General features: G+C 33.5%; 1 protein-coding gene across 13 annotated transcripts in view; it reads left to right on the top strand.

Annotated features, from left to right (window-relative positions):
- LOC138703032 (modifier of mdg4-like) overlaps positions 1-18,776 on the top strand; it is a 193,548-nt gene that overhangs the window by 30,450 nt on the left and 144,322 nt on the right. Inside the window, exon 7 of one of the 13 annotated variants that reach the window (XM_069830553.1) lies at positions 13,622-13,770. The exons of the other annotated variants lie outside the window; for them this stretch is intronic. Within the exon in view, the coding sequence (XP_069686654.1) occupies positions 13,622-13,755 (134 nt within the window). The 3' untranslated portion in view covers positions 13,756-13,770. Of the gene's footprint in view, positions 1-13,621; positions 13,771-18,776 lie in introns of those variants that run through there. 13 annotated transcript variants of the gene reach the window in all.

Genomic DNA, 18,776 nt, shown 5'->3' with positions numbered 1-18,776 from the left:
TTAAAGGGACAGACTAAAATATTTAGTCGTCTGCATTCTTTTCAATTAAATTTTTGTAACAGAAATTGAGTCCCATATTAATGTAAAGGAACAATTGTGTTGCCACCTTTTTGCAGAAAAGTGGAAGAAATGTGCTGAGCACGTTAAAAATAACAACGAACAATATTTTTCTAATGCTGATATAATAGACAGTGAAACTGACAGAATAATTTCGTTAGGAGAATGTTTAACTGATAGCAGTGATGCATCAGATGACTTGTCAGTCAGTAGCGACAATGGTTCAGATTAATGGAGGGAAACTCCAACTCTGCCTCCAGCGCAGCAGTAAGGTTTAGTAGCCTATAACGGAGTTTTCCCAGTTGTTAACCTATAATTTTCGATAAAAATGCTTACACTATTTGAAGACAAAGTCCATTTCTCTTTCTTGTTTGCAGAACATAAAAATAATATCATGTGGCACACTGCTTTTTATTTAACATACTTTTGTATTCTTATATTTTCTGTGAAGAATGTTCCAAAATCACTAAATCTATCTTATTTAAATGTATTGATCTTTGAAGATTTTGATTTGTTTGAAATCAGAAAAGACTTCTTCATGGTTATAGTTTTGCTTTCATGTAAGTTACCATCTCATGAGGATGTCAGACAATTGTTCCTTTATTGACTACATAAAGCAGTTCATTTTTTAATTGAACAGCATGGAACATACATACCAGTACATACATAGGTTAATTTTATGTTGCTATGCATGAATGAAGAAATTTGTTATCTGGATTTCTATTGAATCACTAGGACATAAATTCCATCTGAGGTATAAATCTATCATCTGTGCTGTTATTAATAATTTGCATAAAAGCATCCTATATCTTTTGTCGTATATTTTTAGGGATATGCTTTAGTGGAAATTCCTGTAGATGATAGTATTGTTTACTCATGTCAGGCCACTCCTGTATCACACTTGATCCTTGCAGACAAAATGAGTTGCTTAGTTACTTTTACTTTTGCAGCACAGTATGTAATATAAAGCTGGTTGCACACAGAATCAGACACGGCACGACACAACATTTTGTCTGTTCGTACTTGTCTTCGATTTATTTATTATGATAGGGTGCATACAAAATCAGACATGACGAGACAGTCACGAGCAGACATGGGGAGACAACACTGGATGACTGCAGCAGACCGTCTGATGTCTGTTGCGTATTGATTATGCGTGGCATCCACGATTGCAAGTTTCCGCTATCTACAGATGCTATTGTTGTGTAGTGCACATTATTCATAATAGAGCTTGATGCAGATAGATTAGTTGTTTTAGTACAGGAAAGATACGTTCTATACAATCTCACTTTGAAACAATATCATGGCAATAATGTGGTTTTTAAAATGTGAAAGGAAATTGCAAATGAGATGAAAGCACCAGGTGAATAATAAATTTAATAATATTAATAATAATAATTTGTAGTAAGTCTACTTCTCTGCTCTATACTGTCACTCATTATTGATTTAATATAATATAATATAATATATTATTTTTCATTATTGTGGCTCGTGGAGTAGTCATAAACATACAAAATGACGTTTGTGCATTACATTAGTAGTACCGTAAAATGGGGTGAATAGGGATGCAGGGGGTGAATAGGGTCGAAGTTTTATTATTTTTTATTTCTTTGTGTCAAAGAGTAAATACAATAGTAAGATTGTTTATTTGTTTACTCATTATGAATGAAAACATAAACACTCTTATTATAATACTAGCCGTACCCGTGCGCTCCGCTGCACCCGTTAGAAATAAATATAAAGTAATTACATAATTAAAATAGGACATTTGATCCAGGGAACATTCGTGTTTGATATAAGGATAAATCGTTTATTATGTTACTTAATTTAAATTGTATTTGCATAATTAAAATGCGATCATTTTGATCCAGAGACCACTCATTTGGTCATAAAAATTATTTTAGGAAATACAGGAAACGAATGTACAGAATAGCCTATCAAGTTTTCTGTGCATAAGAAGCTATTTTAATCTTACCTGTCCTCGATTCACTCAGAAATTACTGTAATATTATGGCAATATGTCCATCTAGAGAAACTACACTTTCCAATGGTGAATAATAATTAATTATTATACAAATCGGTTAATTTAGCTTCTGATATTACTTCATACAAACACAGAAACATTCTCTGTAGGCTATCTTTCATAGCTTTCGATTGTTGCTGTCCAAGGCCCCTTATAGACGAAGTCATTTGTTTTTTAATTCATTACACGGCCTTAGATGACAGTTATTTTAATTTTAAAACTCATTTATCTCATTAAATATCAGTCCTATCAAAATTTTTCAAAGAATAAAACTTATCGGAAATTATTTTTAAAGAAACTTTTGTTATGTAACGTTTTTCACAAAAATCAATAATAAGCGAGATATTTCGATTTATTTAATTCAGGCCCCCTTATAACCCCCCTTTTAAATAATGTATTTTGAATGCCATATAGCCTAAAATCTAAGTTACAACGAATTTAATTTATATTCCAATTTTCATCGAAATCCGTTCAGCCATTATTGCGTGAAAAGATAACAAACATACAGACAGACAGACATACAAACAAAAATTTCAAAAAAGCGATTTTCGGTTTCAGGGTGGTTAATTGTATATGTTAGGACCAATTATTTTTGGAAAATCGAAAATTACCAGAAAAATTTCGGCTACAGATTTATTATTAGTATAGATTTAATCTTTGACACAAAGAAATAAAAAAATAACAAAACTTCATCTCTATTCACTGCCTACATCCCTATTCACCCCATTTTACGGTATTTAATTTTAAGGTGCTTTCAGTTGTATAGATTTTAGGAGTATTATGCGTCCTTAGTAAATAATAATCAAATACAGTAGAGTTTCTTATATAGACAGTCGTCCTCATTTATTGACGCCATTTTATAGCCTATGCCAGTTTTCCAAATCCACACGGACAGCACATCAGTTGTTGCAAGCAGACAGTGTCAAGCTGCCACAAGATATTGTGAGGCACTATAAAGCAAAATGTCGTGTCGCTAAGAGCTGCGTTATGCCGTGTCTGATTTTGTGTGCACCCGGCCTAAGTGTTTCATCTTCAAAGAGTATTAATGAAGGTATAGATATGTTGTGGAAAACACAAAAAAGAAAAATGGTTTCATTGTCATAAAATAAAAATAAATTCCTGAACATATATTTTTGTGTGTTGTCAGCAGTACCGAGAAAAAAAAAAAAACTAAATAGAAAGCCAACAATTTTCTTTGGTATTGTTCAGAATTTTCTTTATTGCAAATCTACTTGGAACGTGTGTATGGTTTGTAGACTTTGAAAAAAATAATCTCAGTCCAGACAGAGTTTGGGAACAGGAATCTCAAAATATTTTTACTTATTTGTTCGTATTTTTATTTTTTACAGGGGTTTAGTACTTTGTAGCAAAATGTAGTTTTGCAAGCCATCTTTGTTGGATGGGGAGATTGTGTTAATGGCATGTTACATCTATAATGGTTAGTTGATCATTCACCTCTACTGAGGCATGTGAATGTAAGGCTAGCAGTCAGTCAGTAGACCTTGGGCTATCACATAATGGATTTTGTACAGTAGAAATATATAATGCTGTCTGAAACTATCTAATAAAAAGACTATTTAGCCTATCGATATTAGGTCTATTAGTTTTGAGTTTCGTAGGGATTAAGTGCCTGTGATTTATTATGACTTGATTCATAAGCTCGAATTTTCCTTGTGTCCTTTAATTTGTCTCAGAATATTTTATGACTATTTTTTTATTAAAGTGTGTTGTCATTAATGCATTCATTTTAAAATAAGTTCACTGTTACTATGGCTGAAATTTCGCGACCACAAACAGTTAAAAATATGTCAGTGAACATGTGCTAATGAATTAACAAAATTATCATAACCTTTCTGTAACAATATAAACATTCAACTTATTCCATGATTCTACTACAGCCCTTGTAGAACCCTGATCTCCAAACATATAAACTTGCGTGTATTTGTGAGAGATTGAAATAGAAGTGCTTTTGTTGTATAAAATCAGTGATTAATTGCAGTTTATGATTAAAACTTGAGGTTGTTGATGCTGAGCATGGTGTAGTATCATGAAATATTTCTTTCTGGTCATACTATATTATTTTGTTGTATCTAAATAACATTAACCATTCCACAAAGGGAAGTTAATCTTCTAGCATAATAAGGGATTTGTCTTTCACCACGTCTCGAATTTTTTTATATCTATTAGTATCCAAGATGTTTTAAAATTATGTTGGTTGGAATGGCTAGTCCAGCAATTGAACCTTACAGTTGCAGTTTTGGTTTCGCTATCAATGCAGGAATCCATTATCATCTTCCTGCTTGCTTTTGTTCATATCGCAATAAAAAGGATTAAGTTAATTATTGGGGTGTACCTAAATAATGCTAACCATTCTGCAGAGAGAGAGAGAAATACTATAAGTCTTCTGGCAGGGTAAGGGATTTGTCTTCCAGAACAATTTCTCACATTTTTTAGTATGCGGAATTAATTTTTTTAATTGGCTAGTTGCTATAGAGAGCATTGGCCAATCTACCAACGAAAATTAATTCTGATTACTCAGCTCAGCCTTATGCATTCTGTTCGAATGTTGGTTTCATTTTGAATATTGGAATTCACATATGAAGGGTACACGGGAAAACAATCAAGGTCCATCAAAAATCGAAATTGAGTTAATAATGCTATCTTATAGTGGAAAGAAAGTACTATCATGTGGTCTAGCTAGTAATAAGAAATCATCATTCTTGACATTCCACTACGTCAATTTCTATTAAATACACACATAACTAAGTATTAAGTGCTTAAACTTTAAAATTCGTTTTTCTCGAAACTTTCTAAAATGGACCTTGATCGTTATTCCCGTGTACCCTTCATATTTCATCTCTCTGTGTTCACATAGTGGTGAGAAGGGTTAAGATCACCAATGTGAAGTAAAAAATGCTTCTTACTATGCTGTCAAGACGTTAAGACAAGAAATGCGGCAATACACAGTTTTATGTAACATAACATCTTGTTTGGTGATTTTCAGTATTGATAGTTTGTATAAAAAGTAAGTCCCCTGCGCCTTATTTAGACCTAGTTATGCAGTCCCGCATGTTTCTAGTAAATTCCATAAACACAGTACTCGTAATCATGTATTCATTTCATTCATAATTTTCTGCCGAAAGACAGGTTTTCTGCTGCAAACTTAGCATTCTCCAATCTTTCTGATATATTCTTCTACCCTGACTTTTCTTCTGTTCTTCATTTCTTCCTGTGTATCCTTCAGTATGCTGTTTCTTCTCAGACAGTGACCCAACTAATTTCTTTTTCTCTTCCTGATCGATTTCAGCATTATTTTTTCTTCACTCACTCTTTATAGCACAGCTTTCTAGCTTCATTTCTTATTCTGGCTGTCCATTTCACATACTCCATCCTTCTTACATTTCAAATGCTTCTAGTCGCTTCTCTTCACTTTGTCATAATGTCCATGTTTCTGCAAGAAGCACTTTACTAGTCTCTTCCTTAGTTCCTTTTCCAGAGGTCCGCAGAAGATACTCCTTTTTCTATTAAAAGCTTCCTTTGCCATTGCTATCCTTCTTTTGACTTCATGTATCTTAAGAGCAAAAGGGAAGGACTAGTGTACCTCTCATACAAGATTGAGTGATAGCATGTAGCTAATAATGGTTTGCTGGTTTGGATCTTACACTACCTATGTTACTTAATGCTCTTGTTTTAATGTGGGAACCTTGGAATGTTCGACATATTTCCTCTTCATTGATTCTACACCAGGGGCGTATTCCACAAAGGTATGGTGTTGTACATTACGATTGTATTCCACAAAAGTACTAGTCTTTGTAACTTACTATTCTCTACCAGTGTAAGGAGACTAATACATTCATGTAGGCCTACTAATGCGATTTAAATGTATTTTTTTTGTAATATCAAGATACATTTTGATAAATATGTACAATAGAATATCTTTTCTTGCTTCTATTTTCTTCAAAAGAAACAATTTCATATCCTTTGGCACCATTTTGCAGCATTTGTAATTTTGTAACATTTAAGTTTGGGGGTAAAGATCATTATTAGTGCCATCTGTTGACTAATATGGGAAACTATCAAAGAGAATTATGCGGAGATAATGGAAGAATGTGATGATAATAATAAGGAAGTCAATTTTTCATTATTAAAGAAGTAAACTAAAATAACATTGCAAAGTTATGAAATTCATAGAATCTACGAATCTTTGCTGTATAACCTACTTAAAATACATTACTATTAACGAGACAAACATAATCTAATTTGATGAATGAAATATAAAGATAACCAGCTGCTTCACGTTATGACATAGTATGTTTATTGATATGTCACTAGTAGCGATTCATTGGTAATGTACTACACACTTTAATTCTTTCGTGGAACAAAAAGATACAACTCCATACTTTACAACATCTTTCATCAGTAATTTGTAATATATAACACCATACCCATACCCCCCCCCCCACCCCAAACTTGTCTGAACTATTTTTTTTCTATTAACGTTAAAAAAATATTGAATTCAAAAGATTTTTCTTGCTTTTGTTTATGATTAAGTTTCTGTGCTTAAATTGACGAATTAATGTCTTGAGATCAGTGTCTGGACTATAATATTTATTTTAAATTTCTAAATGTATAAGAATTTCTGTAACTCATTTGAGGAATGGAAGCACTGTAATGTTTTTTTTTTTTGTAACAGCCTGTACTCATGTGTTAGAAGTCTGCAGGTGTTCAGGCCACCACTTGAAGAAATATGAATGACATACTGCAGAACAATGTAGAAAAAAGAAAGGTGATCCCGGTATAATGTGGAAACTTAAAGACGAGAGATTAAGTAAAATAATTAGAATTTACAGTAAGCTTCGGATAAAAAATTTTCTGTTAGCATATAGTGTTATTGATGTATACATGTGTTTGTGTATGAGAGAGAAAAATAGGGAGATTATTTTAAATTATGCCCTGTTATAATTTGTAGTAGACCTACAGTTCAAGCCCTATACAACTTGGTCCGAAACATCATGGATATGGATGTAACACTGTAAGAAATATGCCCCCCGAAAATACCTTTATTAAATGATCATATCCCAATTCCACAGTCAAGCTATAACGGGGGAGAAGATAACTAATGTGCCTCTAACCTTGTTATATCGGGATTCTATCGTTTTGCTCCCCCCCCCCCCCCCAAGGAAACTGTTCTTCTCCGCCTGTGACCATACCTTTGTGGAATAGGCTCCAGCAAAACAAGGCCAGTAGTTCGGACATGTATTATAATATGGTTGTGCTTTCAATGCTAACATCTTAAATACTTAAGTAAACATAATATGTTACTAAAATTTGTCAGTGTAACCTAACCTATCACAGGTGCTTACTTAATTATCATTTTAAAAGAAAGAAGAAAATGTCTAATTAAGCTGGTGCTAACTTTTCTTGGTAACCAGATAAAATGCAGAGTTGTCTATTTTCAGTTAAGGAATTACCTACCCTGAAGGTATAGAAATTTCACACCTGACTTTGGATTGAAATCTCCTAGAAACAAGTACAAGAATTTCGTGGTCATTTATAAAATTCAGAGGTGCATTAAACTTAATGGTAAGGGACAAGTGAACCACTCTGTAGATAATTTATCAGTATTTATTTCTAGCCCCTGGAAAGAAATCTGAAAATTAATAATTCCAAGTCTTAATTATGACTTGCCATTTTCAGTCTTCCAGTGTGCAGTGATTAATGTTCTCTTCCAGATAATTGAATCGAAGTCATAGAAATACATCTTGTTAGTGAGTTTTAACTTGATATTCTCAGGCACACATTAGAACATACCCTTGGAGGTTTTTCAGATCTACCGTACCTTCATCTTCGTTTTCTGTATATGAAAATGCTGTTACATAATGTTGAACTTATATATATGTGATTGTGGGTAACAACATTGAAATGTATGGCTCAAAACACCATATTCTCAACATAAGGGAACGTACATACGGTACTTTATTAAATATTTGTATTTCAAGATATTGATATTATTAAGTCTACAAATAACCTACCTTCCGTCTTATATTAAAACCATATTTTTTATCACTGAACATTTAAAAAAAATTGCGACTGCCATGCATTGCATACAAGTATATGAACTATTTCTTGTAATATCAGGTTTTATAAAGAGTAAGCTGTTGTGGAAGAGTTCAGCTGTCTGCATGTGTTGATGCTGTTTTTGTGTAGACAGACAGAATGCATGCTTCTCTAATGTTTGATTTATAAAGTGCAAACAAGATAAGCTAGCCACTTTTATGTTGTAGATCCAAATTATTCAAAATCATCTGTTTTATTAACTAATTTCCATTTTCCTTCTTACAATATTAAAATTTAATGTGTTTGTATTTCTTACCTGAAAACAGAAGTAACTATGAATATTTTTGGAAAGTTTTGAAATATTTATGCAGAAGAAATTGATAGTTTGTTGTTGTTGTTTAGTCAACTGTCCGAAGACAGGTCTGAACCTCACAAGTGATATCAATAAGGCACCACTTATGAGGCAACTAGGCCAGGAGATAATGGAGTAGGATGGCCAGTTCCTCTCCATTGCTCCATTGCATACATCGCCATATGTTACACTAATCAGACTTCAGATGCATACAAATAATTGTTCTTCCTCTGACACATATCGTCAAGTGAGATGTAGGCCTACTCCCTGATAATATATGTACATATCAGCCAGAACTTCAATCAGAGGTGTAAAATTAATAGTATAAAATACTTAAAGAAATGTACATGTAATATGATTATCTGGCTGTAATAGCCTATACGTACTTTATATGTATAGAATTCATCAAATTCTTAATATCTTTATTTTGGGTGTTTTATTAGGAGAGAACCTGTCGATTTTGTGCCGTATTCAAATTTATGATTTATTTACTTTTCAAAAATGTTAAAGCACAAAGAAACTGAAAAAGAACAGAGTTGTTTTCTTTAGGCTCATGCTTGATTCTTCTGAAGGAAGATTGTACTATTTTTCGATTTTAAAATTGTATGTAATTCAGAATTATTTTGCAAATCAAGCTTTCAGGTATAACTGCCTGTAAAGTTGATTTGAACAATGTCGAGGGAAAAATTGTTCCGGGGCCAGGTATCGAACCTGGGACCTTTGGTTTAACGTACCAACGCTCTACCAACTGAGCTACCCGGGAACTCTACCCGACACCGATCCAATTTTTCCCCTCAATATCCACAGACCTCAAAGTGGGCTGACAACCGTCAAGCAACCAACTTTGAGTGCACACTAACTCTGTGTGACTTAAATTGTGGTTTTCTGTTAACGAACAGTGACGTGTATTATGCAAATCAAGCTTTCAGGTATAACTGCCTGTAAAGTTGATTTGAACAATGTCGAGGGAAAAATTGTTCCGGGGCCAGGTCTGTGGATATAGAGGGAAAAATTGTATCGGTGTCGGGTAGAGTTCCCGGGTAGCTCAGTTGGTAGAGCGTTGGTACGTTAAACCAAAGGTCCCGGGTTCGATACCTGGCCCCGGAACAATTTTTCCCTCGACATTGTTCAGAATTATTTGTTGTATTTGTTTGCGTACAATCCAATTAAAATAGTTTGATAATATTTTTAAAATATCTTATATGAATATCCCCCCTTTCCAGAATAATGGTCTAAGATACATTGTTTCCCTAGTCAGATGTACCATTTTTCCAGGGCAGTATTCAATTAACAGGGTTCAAAAATATATTTAACATTAGTGTATTCCATCTGTTTTTTAAATTCCACATTACTTCTTTAATTGAAATAGATTGTTCATTTCACACATCTCTTACTTCTGGAGTAAATTGTACATATGTAAATAGATAATTCACAATTCAAATACTAATTGTGTAAATGATGTGAAATTTGGCTATGTACAGTCAAGTTCATTCCACCTTTTTTTTTTTTTTTTTTTTTTTTTTTTTTGCATATTTCAAATTCAAATTTTCAAATTTATTCACAATTTACATTTGAAATGAATCTTCTATGCCACATAAATAAATTTAGGAATGCAGTTATATTGTCAGACTCCAAAGCAGCTATTCTATCAATAGTCTCTAAACACACACCATCTCAAATAGCAGAAATAACTAAAATGCTCTCTCAATTAATATCACTCAATAAAAGAATTGTATTCCAATGGATACCAATGGAATCCTGGGAAACGAGAATGCAGATGCTTTAGCAAAGAAGGGCAGCACTGCTACTTACAGACCTGTTACTAAATCTACGTATTACTCTGTGAAAAGATTTATTAAATCTACATACTTAGACTTCAGACTTCAACAAACAAAATTTGATAACTCAATCCCAAGGGAAAAAATGGAACTCTCTGCATCAAAATCCACAGTTAATTCCCGATTTACCACGAAAATTGTCTGTAGCTGCATTTAGATTGGTAACAGGCCATGATTGTTTGGCCAAACACCCGCATAGAATTGGAATATATCAGTCCCCTAACTGTCCATTGTGCAACTCAAACCAAGAAATGGATTTGGAACATCTCAAAATCTGTGCTTCAGTGGCTAGTCATGATAATATCTTTGAAAAATATTGGAGTGCAAGAGGTCAAATGACTTCATTGTCAAATGCCTGGCATTAGAAAACAACAACATTTGAAATGATACATATGGATATATACCCGAAATGAGCATATGCTCGTGCTCGGCAATTAAAGTGCCATTAAAGTGTATTATATGTCTACAGAATCTCCACTTCAGTCATTCCAAATTCTCCAGCACTTAATTAGTGCCTGGATTTATTTTTTAAAATCTTTGGATTGCGTGCACAGCTAATGCAACTACTACTCGCTTTTTTGAATGATCCAACATTTTGAAATTATTTGAAACTATGTCTCGTAATGATAACAGATGAAGAAATCACACGGAATGCAGTTGTTTTATGGTTTAGTATTTGAACTTCCCTCAAGTTTTCATATGGATAAATAAAATAAAGAAACAGTTACTGTATTTATGAAATTATTGCCTGTACACTGTTAGATACAAAAAATTGGTTTGAAAGTATGTAAAATATTCTGCTTGATTGATACTTGAGTAATTTTCGTGCTTATTGCTAGTGAAAGCACAACTTAAGCTGCACAAGCAGATCCGTGTAACATGTAAGTCACAATTTTACTAGATCATAGACCTTGCCCTATCTGCAAATAGAAATCCAATATGATATATAAATGCTTATAGACCTAGCTAATGGAGGATCGTGGAGATCTATGTCAAAATTTATTTAAAAATTTCAAGTTTTCGGTGTTATTGCCAATTTGATGGTGTTATTTGTTATTTTAAAATGCAAATTTTATAATATTGGCTTAAGACATTAAACATGGTAAGAGTGGTATATGCAGCATCAATTTTCAGTTTTTATAATTTTATTCAGATTCTAAAGCATTTCTGCATTCATTTGTTGATAAAATGGCAGAACAAAATGTAACATCGAATAAGAAGTCTGGTCGTGAAACCAGGTGGCCTGGGTTCGAATCCCGATCGGGGCAAGTTACCTGGTTGAGGTTTTTCTGGGATTTTCCCTCAATCCAATTTGATCAAATGCTGGGTAACTTTCAGTGTTGGACCCCAGACTCATTTCACCTTCATCTCATTCAGATGCTAAATAACCTAAGATGTTGATACAGCGTCTAAAATAACTTACTTAAAAAAAGTAAGAAAATTACTTAAAAATACATTATTGTTAAGATTTTGCGAATAACAAGTATTTGCTGTAAATCGTCTAAAAACTTGAATTATGTTTTTCTTTCATTTATACGAATTCATTTATCAGGCCAAAAGTGCATTTTTTTTTTTTTAGGTTATGGGAAGAAACGACTAAAAAAATAGTAAAATGAGAACAATTCGTGTCATCACGTCTCGTAAATTTCACGGATCTCCACCGAAATCTTAAGCTATGTTTGGAAGCTGGTTTTTGTGCTATACAGTTTGTATTGACAATTTTTTTTTAATGGTTTCGTTATAGCACCTGTCATTATATGTCCTGATGATTTTGGAAGATTTCCTTGTTAGTAGATGTCATTTTAATTTGATTGTACATCTGAGATCATTTATTATGTTTTCCCTCCAGACATACAGCATCCCAGGATAGGGCCTTGCTTGTCCCAGAAAAATCAGCATCACGTTATAGATGGTTGCTGGCAGAATTTTTTTATTTTAATGTTATCTTTTTGCTTGCTCTCTTGGCTTTTGGTTGTTGGTAGCAGACTCAAGTTTCATCTGAAAATATAATTCACTCTAGAAATCAGTCACCATCTGCTTCACAGCACTATAAAAATCCCTGACTGCTATAAACTTGTCACTGTTAGTCCTTGAGTCAACTGTCATAACACTTGCTTTGTAGAGATTGTGTACAGTATGATATTCTGAGCCATGACTGATGTCCATCTATGCAACTGCTTCCTCCAGTATAGCTTTTGTAGTAAAGGTTTTTCTCCAATATGAATTTTACTTCAGCTTCACTTAAGATATCATGGCTTTTTAAATGGATTTTTGTTTGTTTGTAAATTAACAAAAAGTAGTTGACACTATCTCACCTCTTTTTAAAATATGCTTCCTTTGGGAATGTCAACTTTATACTGCTATAGCGATATTCTGAACCCAGATATGATTTGTTCTGTTGCCTGCAGTCTGTTTTACTAGTCATTGCTGATGTACATAAAATTATATGCTGTATATGGTCTGTTCGTCCATTTCTAAGGTTTTCATATGATTCCTTCTGGCTTTTTCTCTCGTTAGAAAAGAGAGCAAGAACAATACTTTTCTTGGAGTTGCTCCTTTTTGAGGAATATTGTTGAAACTATAGAAAATAAGTAATACAATTATTTCTTGAAATTAATGCTTTAATAAATTATTATTTTTATGAAAATGAAATTTATCTTAAATTTACATGTTATTACTACATTAAAGTAATAACTTACTACAGATGTTAAATGTTGTGATACTTCATATATATATATATATATATATATATATTTATAGAAGACTGTTCTCTGTTTTGAACAGGACTTAATGATTGAAACTAGTCTAAAGGTGATCTTTCATCATTTTTTGTATTAAGCAGCTATTTTGTCTGTCTTCACAATTTTTCGTAGCTAGAATTATTATTAATATGTTTACAATATATGTGCCTATATATGTGTGTGTGTGTATATATAGTTCCTGGGAATTAGTTAATGTTTGTAAATAAGCTTGGAGTTCTTGTACAAATTTAAAACATTTTTACAAGTGTAGTTGCAGAACCATATTACATTTAATTTAATTGAAGCCACTGCATAAAAAATGGAATTACATGTTTGTTAATAACTCTCAGCAACTATGATGATATATATATTTTAGAAATATTGCTTCTAATACTTTTGCAATATCCGTAAATGTTATCCTATAAATTTAAGGTCAACTGCAGTGAACATTTAGTTGATTGAGACTTATTCCGACTTCATTTCTTAATGCATAGCTAAATGAGAATGTTGCGATATGCATCTGTCGGTCATTAATAACATCCTTCTCTTACAGAAATCTCAGTTACTATACAAATTGTACGTGTTTGTGTGCCTTTGTACACAAATGTTCTGCAGACTGGTTGCATCGGGAGACCCAAAACACATTATATTAGCCTTAATTCGTTTTGTAACACATACGCTTTTTAACCAGTGAAGTTTTCATGAATTTAAAATTTCTAGAATCCAGTTTCAGTTTATCTAGTTTTGTTATCACTTGTATGAAATACCGGTAGTAATAATTAAATTAAGAAAATTATGTTCCAATATATATTTTATATGCAATAAATATAATTAGATATTGCAAATTGCGAATTTTTATTGAAAGAATGACTCTAAATTAATAATCATGAGGTAAAAGTATCATGTATAGTAACTATGCCTTTTTTCACAGTATCTAAACACACAAACAATAAACAGTGCTATGTCAGTTACATACTTTCTCATTATACATCTTCATAGTTGTTATACAGTTGGTATTAAAGGAATTGTGTGGGAAAAAATTGTGGACATCTTGCTGATACAAATGCATTTGTCTTTGGAACTGTCATCACCTGTACCCCATCATGATGTATATTTTAAATCACACGAATAAGTGTTCAAGTAGAGAGCTCCTTAAATAAAATTGAGCACATTTAAATTGTCTGTATGCATTATGCGAATATAAAAGATTCTTCTTTCTTCCAAAAAACAACGAACATTGGAAGTATTTAGGTAGATTTTGCAACATTAAAATATCTCTAGTAACCAGTAAACCCAACAGCATCAATTGAATGTATATTTTTAATGTTAGGTAATAATATCTGTGGAGTGCTGACATACATCCAAAATCTTTGTAAGGATTAGAAAAACAAGCTTTAATGCAGTATGAAAAACTGAATAGAATATATGTAACAGTCACTGTAACGAAAGGGTACCACCAACATACTTAAAACACGGAAGAGCTTTTTGACTATTGTGAAAGATATAAAACAAGAGTTACAAATCCCACAGCTGGTGGAAAACCTCATATTAGTGGAGAACCCACTTAACAAACAGTCAATATGACATGACTTATATTTAGATCAAAACTTTCTGATACTGACACAGCAATAATGAGAGCTCTAGCACTAAAAACCATTAATTAAAAATATCTACATGCGAATGGCCGCATATCTTTACAAAATGAATTACTTTAGATCACCTGAAGAAGGTGCTGGAGCTGGAGTTACATGTCCTCTTTTTTTCAGTTTACCATAATGTTGGTCCATATTCAACAAATTCTAGTGGAGAAATAACAGTTATCTACATAACTTTACAGAATCTGTTATGCAGAATAAATACATTTTATAAAGTTGTAATTGTGTCAGATTCATGAGCCGCCATAGGAGCAGTAACTGGGTAGTTGTCTTCAAAAAGTGTCAAATTGTATGAATATAGAAAAATTATAAATCGTTTGATCAGTTTAAAAAAGAACAATGGATTCCCTCACATTGTAATATACATGTAAATGAAGTAACAGATGCCCTGACAAAAAAAGGTACAACAATAATACAGAAAGAAATCCAGGCATTTTCTTTCCATTGTGTAAAGCAAATAATCCACAACAAATTTAATTTAATCCAGAAAAGAGAAGTAGAGAATAAAATTACAGACAAATTATGGAAAATGATATTAAGAAATCCTAAAGAAATTCCACAAGCACCACGAAAATCTGCTGTTACTTTGTTCAGCAGTTATGACTGTTTATCAAGTCATCTACACAGAATAGAAGTATTCCTGTATCCTATGCAACATCAATGAAGAAATGAATATGGAACATCTTCAAAGATGTGCAGCTCTAGAGAAAGAAGATTTATCTTGGTTCAAAATTATTGGAGTGCAAGAAAACTAATGGCTTTGTTGCTAAGTGTCTAAGCATTGAAAAAAAAAAAATAGTGAGTGGTTTCTATATGCAGACCTCGCAGTTATAGAAACCACTCACTATCTTTCGTGTAGTCTGGGTTTGTACGAGGTGGGCCTCACACCTCGCAACTTGCATGCATCAGTTCAGAAAAACCAAGGCTTAAGGTAGATGTATGGTGACTGCATTCAACCTATGGCGTATTATATCACTTCTTGCTCTCGTGTGAAAGCTAAATTCATGTCATTGTGTTGCAAGTTATTGATGTTGATCATTTTGAACCTTAGTACATTTGTTTGAAGTTTTCAATTTGAGATATATGCCTAAGAATATAATTATTGAGATAATTACAGACAGTCTCATAAGTAATGTTGGTTTTGGAGCAAAATTTTAGTTCGCATGTGTTGTGACAAGAAATTAATCTAATGTTCGTTAGATTCTGTGATCTTAAGCCACCATTCAGTGAGATTTGTCATCCCGCAGCAATGCCAATTTCTGGTTTTTATGTGACGAATTCAGTGATATCTATTTCAACGGCTTCCAAGTTTTGGAAATTTCGTTCAGATAGGAAGTGGGCCACAAATCGAAACAAATTGTAATCTGAAGACACAAAATAGTTATATGTCAAATGTGGTAGCAGTTTCATTCCTCCCAGCTCCTGAATTTTTTATGTGGTTGTTCGAGCTGTATGGAGTCTCGGATTGTCCTGTTGCAAGAGAATTCTATTTAATTAACTAATACCATATACTTCTCTCAAAATTTCATGAACTCGTTTTAGCTGTTGAGAATAAAGATCCACATCAACTGTACATCCGTTTCAAACACACACTCAGTGAATCACACTTGAGAATTCCACCAGACACATAACATTACTTTGTGGCTGAACTGATTTTGTTTAACGACGACATGGAGAGATCAAGCCATTGTTTTGAGGTGTCAGGGCTGCGGCAGTATACCCATTTTTCATCACATGTGACAATTCCCTTGATAAATATATCATTCATAGCATTTATAGGATTAGTGATAAACTGACAAAAGACATCCACTCTGTGTTGAGCCTGTTCAGGTATCAAGTGATGAGATACATATCTATAACTTCTGTATGATTTTCTAAATATCTTAATGTGGCAATGAAGCACCAATTTCTTTTGACAACTTACGAGTACTTTCTTTTTTCTTCCAAAACTTAGCTTGTATGAAGGTCGTACTGAAAGTCATGAGAACCCATTGCTATAATTTCAAATTCAACAATGTAACAAAAACGATTATATGATCGTAATCTACAGACTTTACACTATGTATTGACATATTGTGACGTCATTAACTTCTAACATGTGACCACAGGCAATGTTTGCAAAATGGTCATCAACAATGGTTTGTTTTGACAGCGTGCTGTCATTAAATTCCTTGTTAAAGAAGAAACATCTGCTGTTGAAATTCACCTCAGACTTCAGCGTGCATACGGAGATGTGTGCATGGGTGCCAGCAGTGTTAGGAGATGGGTGAAATATTTCGAAGATGGGAACACGAGCATCCAAGATGAGCCTCATAGCAGTCGCCCTCCAACTGCTTCCATGGAATGCAACAAGGAAAGAGTTGATGAGTTCTGGGATACATTTTGATTGAATTCCTTGAACCTGGACAAACCATAAATGCTGTCTGCTATATTCAGACAGTTTTGAAGCTCCGTCATGCATTGCGCGAGAAACGCTCTGGAAAGAAGATCATCCTGCAACACGATGGAGAAAATCAGAACATTTGGGTGGGAAACTCTTCCGCAATCTCCCTACAGTCCCAACTTGGTATCCTTCGACTACCATCTTTTTGGTTCTGTAAAGGAGTAGCTGCAAGGCCAATGCTACGAGGTGCTGGAGAATATCCGGAAAGCAGTGCATCAGTGTCTTCGGGAGGATGAAACAGACTTCTACAGCAAGGGAATTTTCAAACTTTCAGAATGGAAAAAAAAATGTGTACAAAGAAATGGAGACTATGTTGAAAAGTGACAGAAATGTCTGTAGATTAAGATGATGTACCTGGTTTGTCTAAAAAAATAAAAATTAAGATTTATAACAATGGGTTTGCTCATGACTTTCTGTATGACCCTTTGTACTTTCAATATTCCATCTTCTAGGACGTTGTAAATTTTTAATGTCTCCTCCATTATTGAAACACTGGAACCACTGCTGTGCTATATGCTCACTAACGACCCTTGTCATAGATTGAAAGTGTATAGAGGGCTCCAGGTAAAATTTATTGGCCATTTCTCACCCACATCAAAATTCGGAGGTAGCAGAATGGGCCAGTAAAGCGGTCTGAGTATGCATGCACTTGTCCCACCTTAATCATTTGTCTTTGGAAGGAGTTCACATTAAATAATTGTGTAATACATTTTCCTCCCCATATATTTGCTCTTATAATTACAGTTAGTGCTCATCATTTGTTTAATCAGTCAACGAAAGTGTATGAAATTTCTCTTGAATTAATACATGCTGATATTCATCAATGAAAATGAGCATGTAAACACAATAACCAAAATAGAGTAATAACATTCAGACTGCCTCCACCAAGAAAATGCATCAGTTTATAGGCAAATTGCATGGAAAGAAATAATACATCAATACGAAAACATTGCTTTCAGTCTATTACTTTTTTGTGTCATGGATATCTTCAGACTAATGATTGATCAAGTGCCACCATGGTGGTCTAGTGGCTAGAGCGCTGGATTTATAACCCTGTGGACACAGGTTCGATCCCCAGCATACTCCCTATTTATAACTTGTGTTGGGCAAGCCTGTGGTCCATGTAGTACAGGGATTTTCTCCCAACAATCTCCATCATCATCTCATCTCATTGTGAGTGTAGTGTAAACCAGACTAGGCAACGACTCTGTCGATAAATTGGTCTACAGAACTGGCTTCATAGTGTGAATGATGAACAGTCAAGTACCCGCCATTAGTAAAAAATAGTAAATTATGCAACGAGCCTATAATGGTAGTAATTAAGACGCGAGTATGTTTATGAAACGAGCGCGAGTTTCATAATTTTCATACGAGCGTCTTAATTACCATTATAGGCAAGTTTCATACGACTTTTTATGCTCGACCATATTTCTAACTTGAAATTATTCATAAGTATTCATGTTATGGTTATGTAAGTGAGGAGCGGAACTGACCTATTGTGAGATGTGCGCAGACGCTAAAGTATTGATTTTTTCCTAGGCACGAATGTCATTGACCTTGATATAATCTAGAGAATAAGAAGATTAGTCTTGATATAACCTGGAAATTGA

The sequence above is a fragment of the Periplaneta americana genome, chromosome 7, assembly GCF_040183065.1.
Source record: "Periplaneta americana isolate PAMFEO1 chromosome 7, P.americana_PAMFEO1_priV1, whole genome shotgun sequence".
Classification (NCBI taxonomy): domain Eukaryota; kingdom Metazoa; phylum Arthropoda; class Insecta; order Blattodea; family Blattidae; genus Periplaneta; species Periplaneta americana.
Note: the sequence above shows the minus strand (reverse complement) of the source record. Positions and strands in the feature narration are given on the sequence as shown.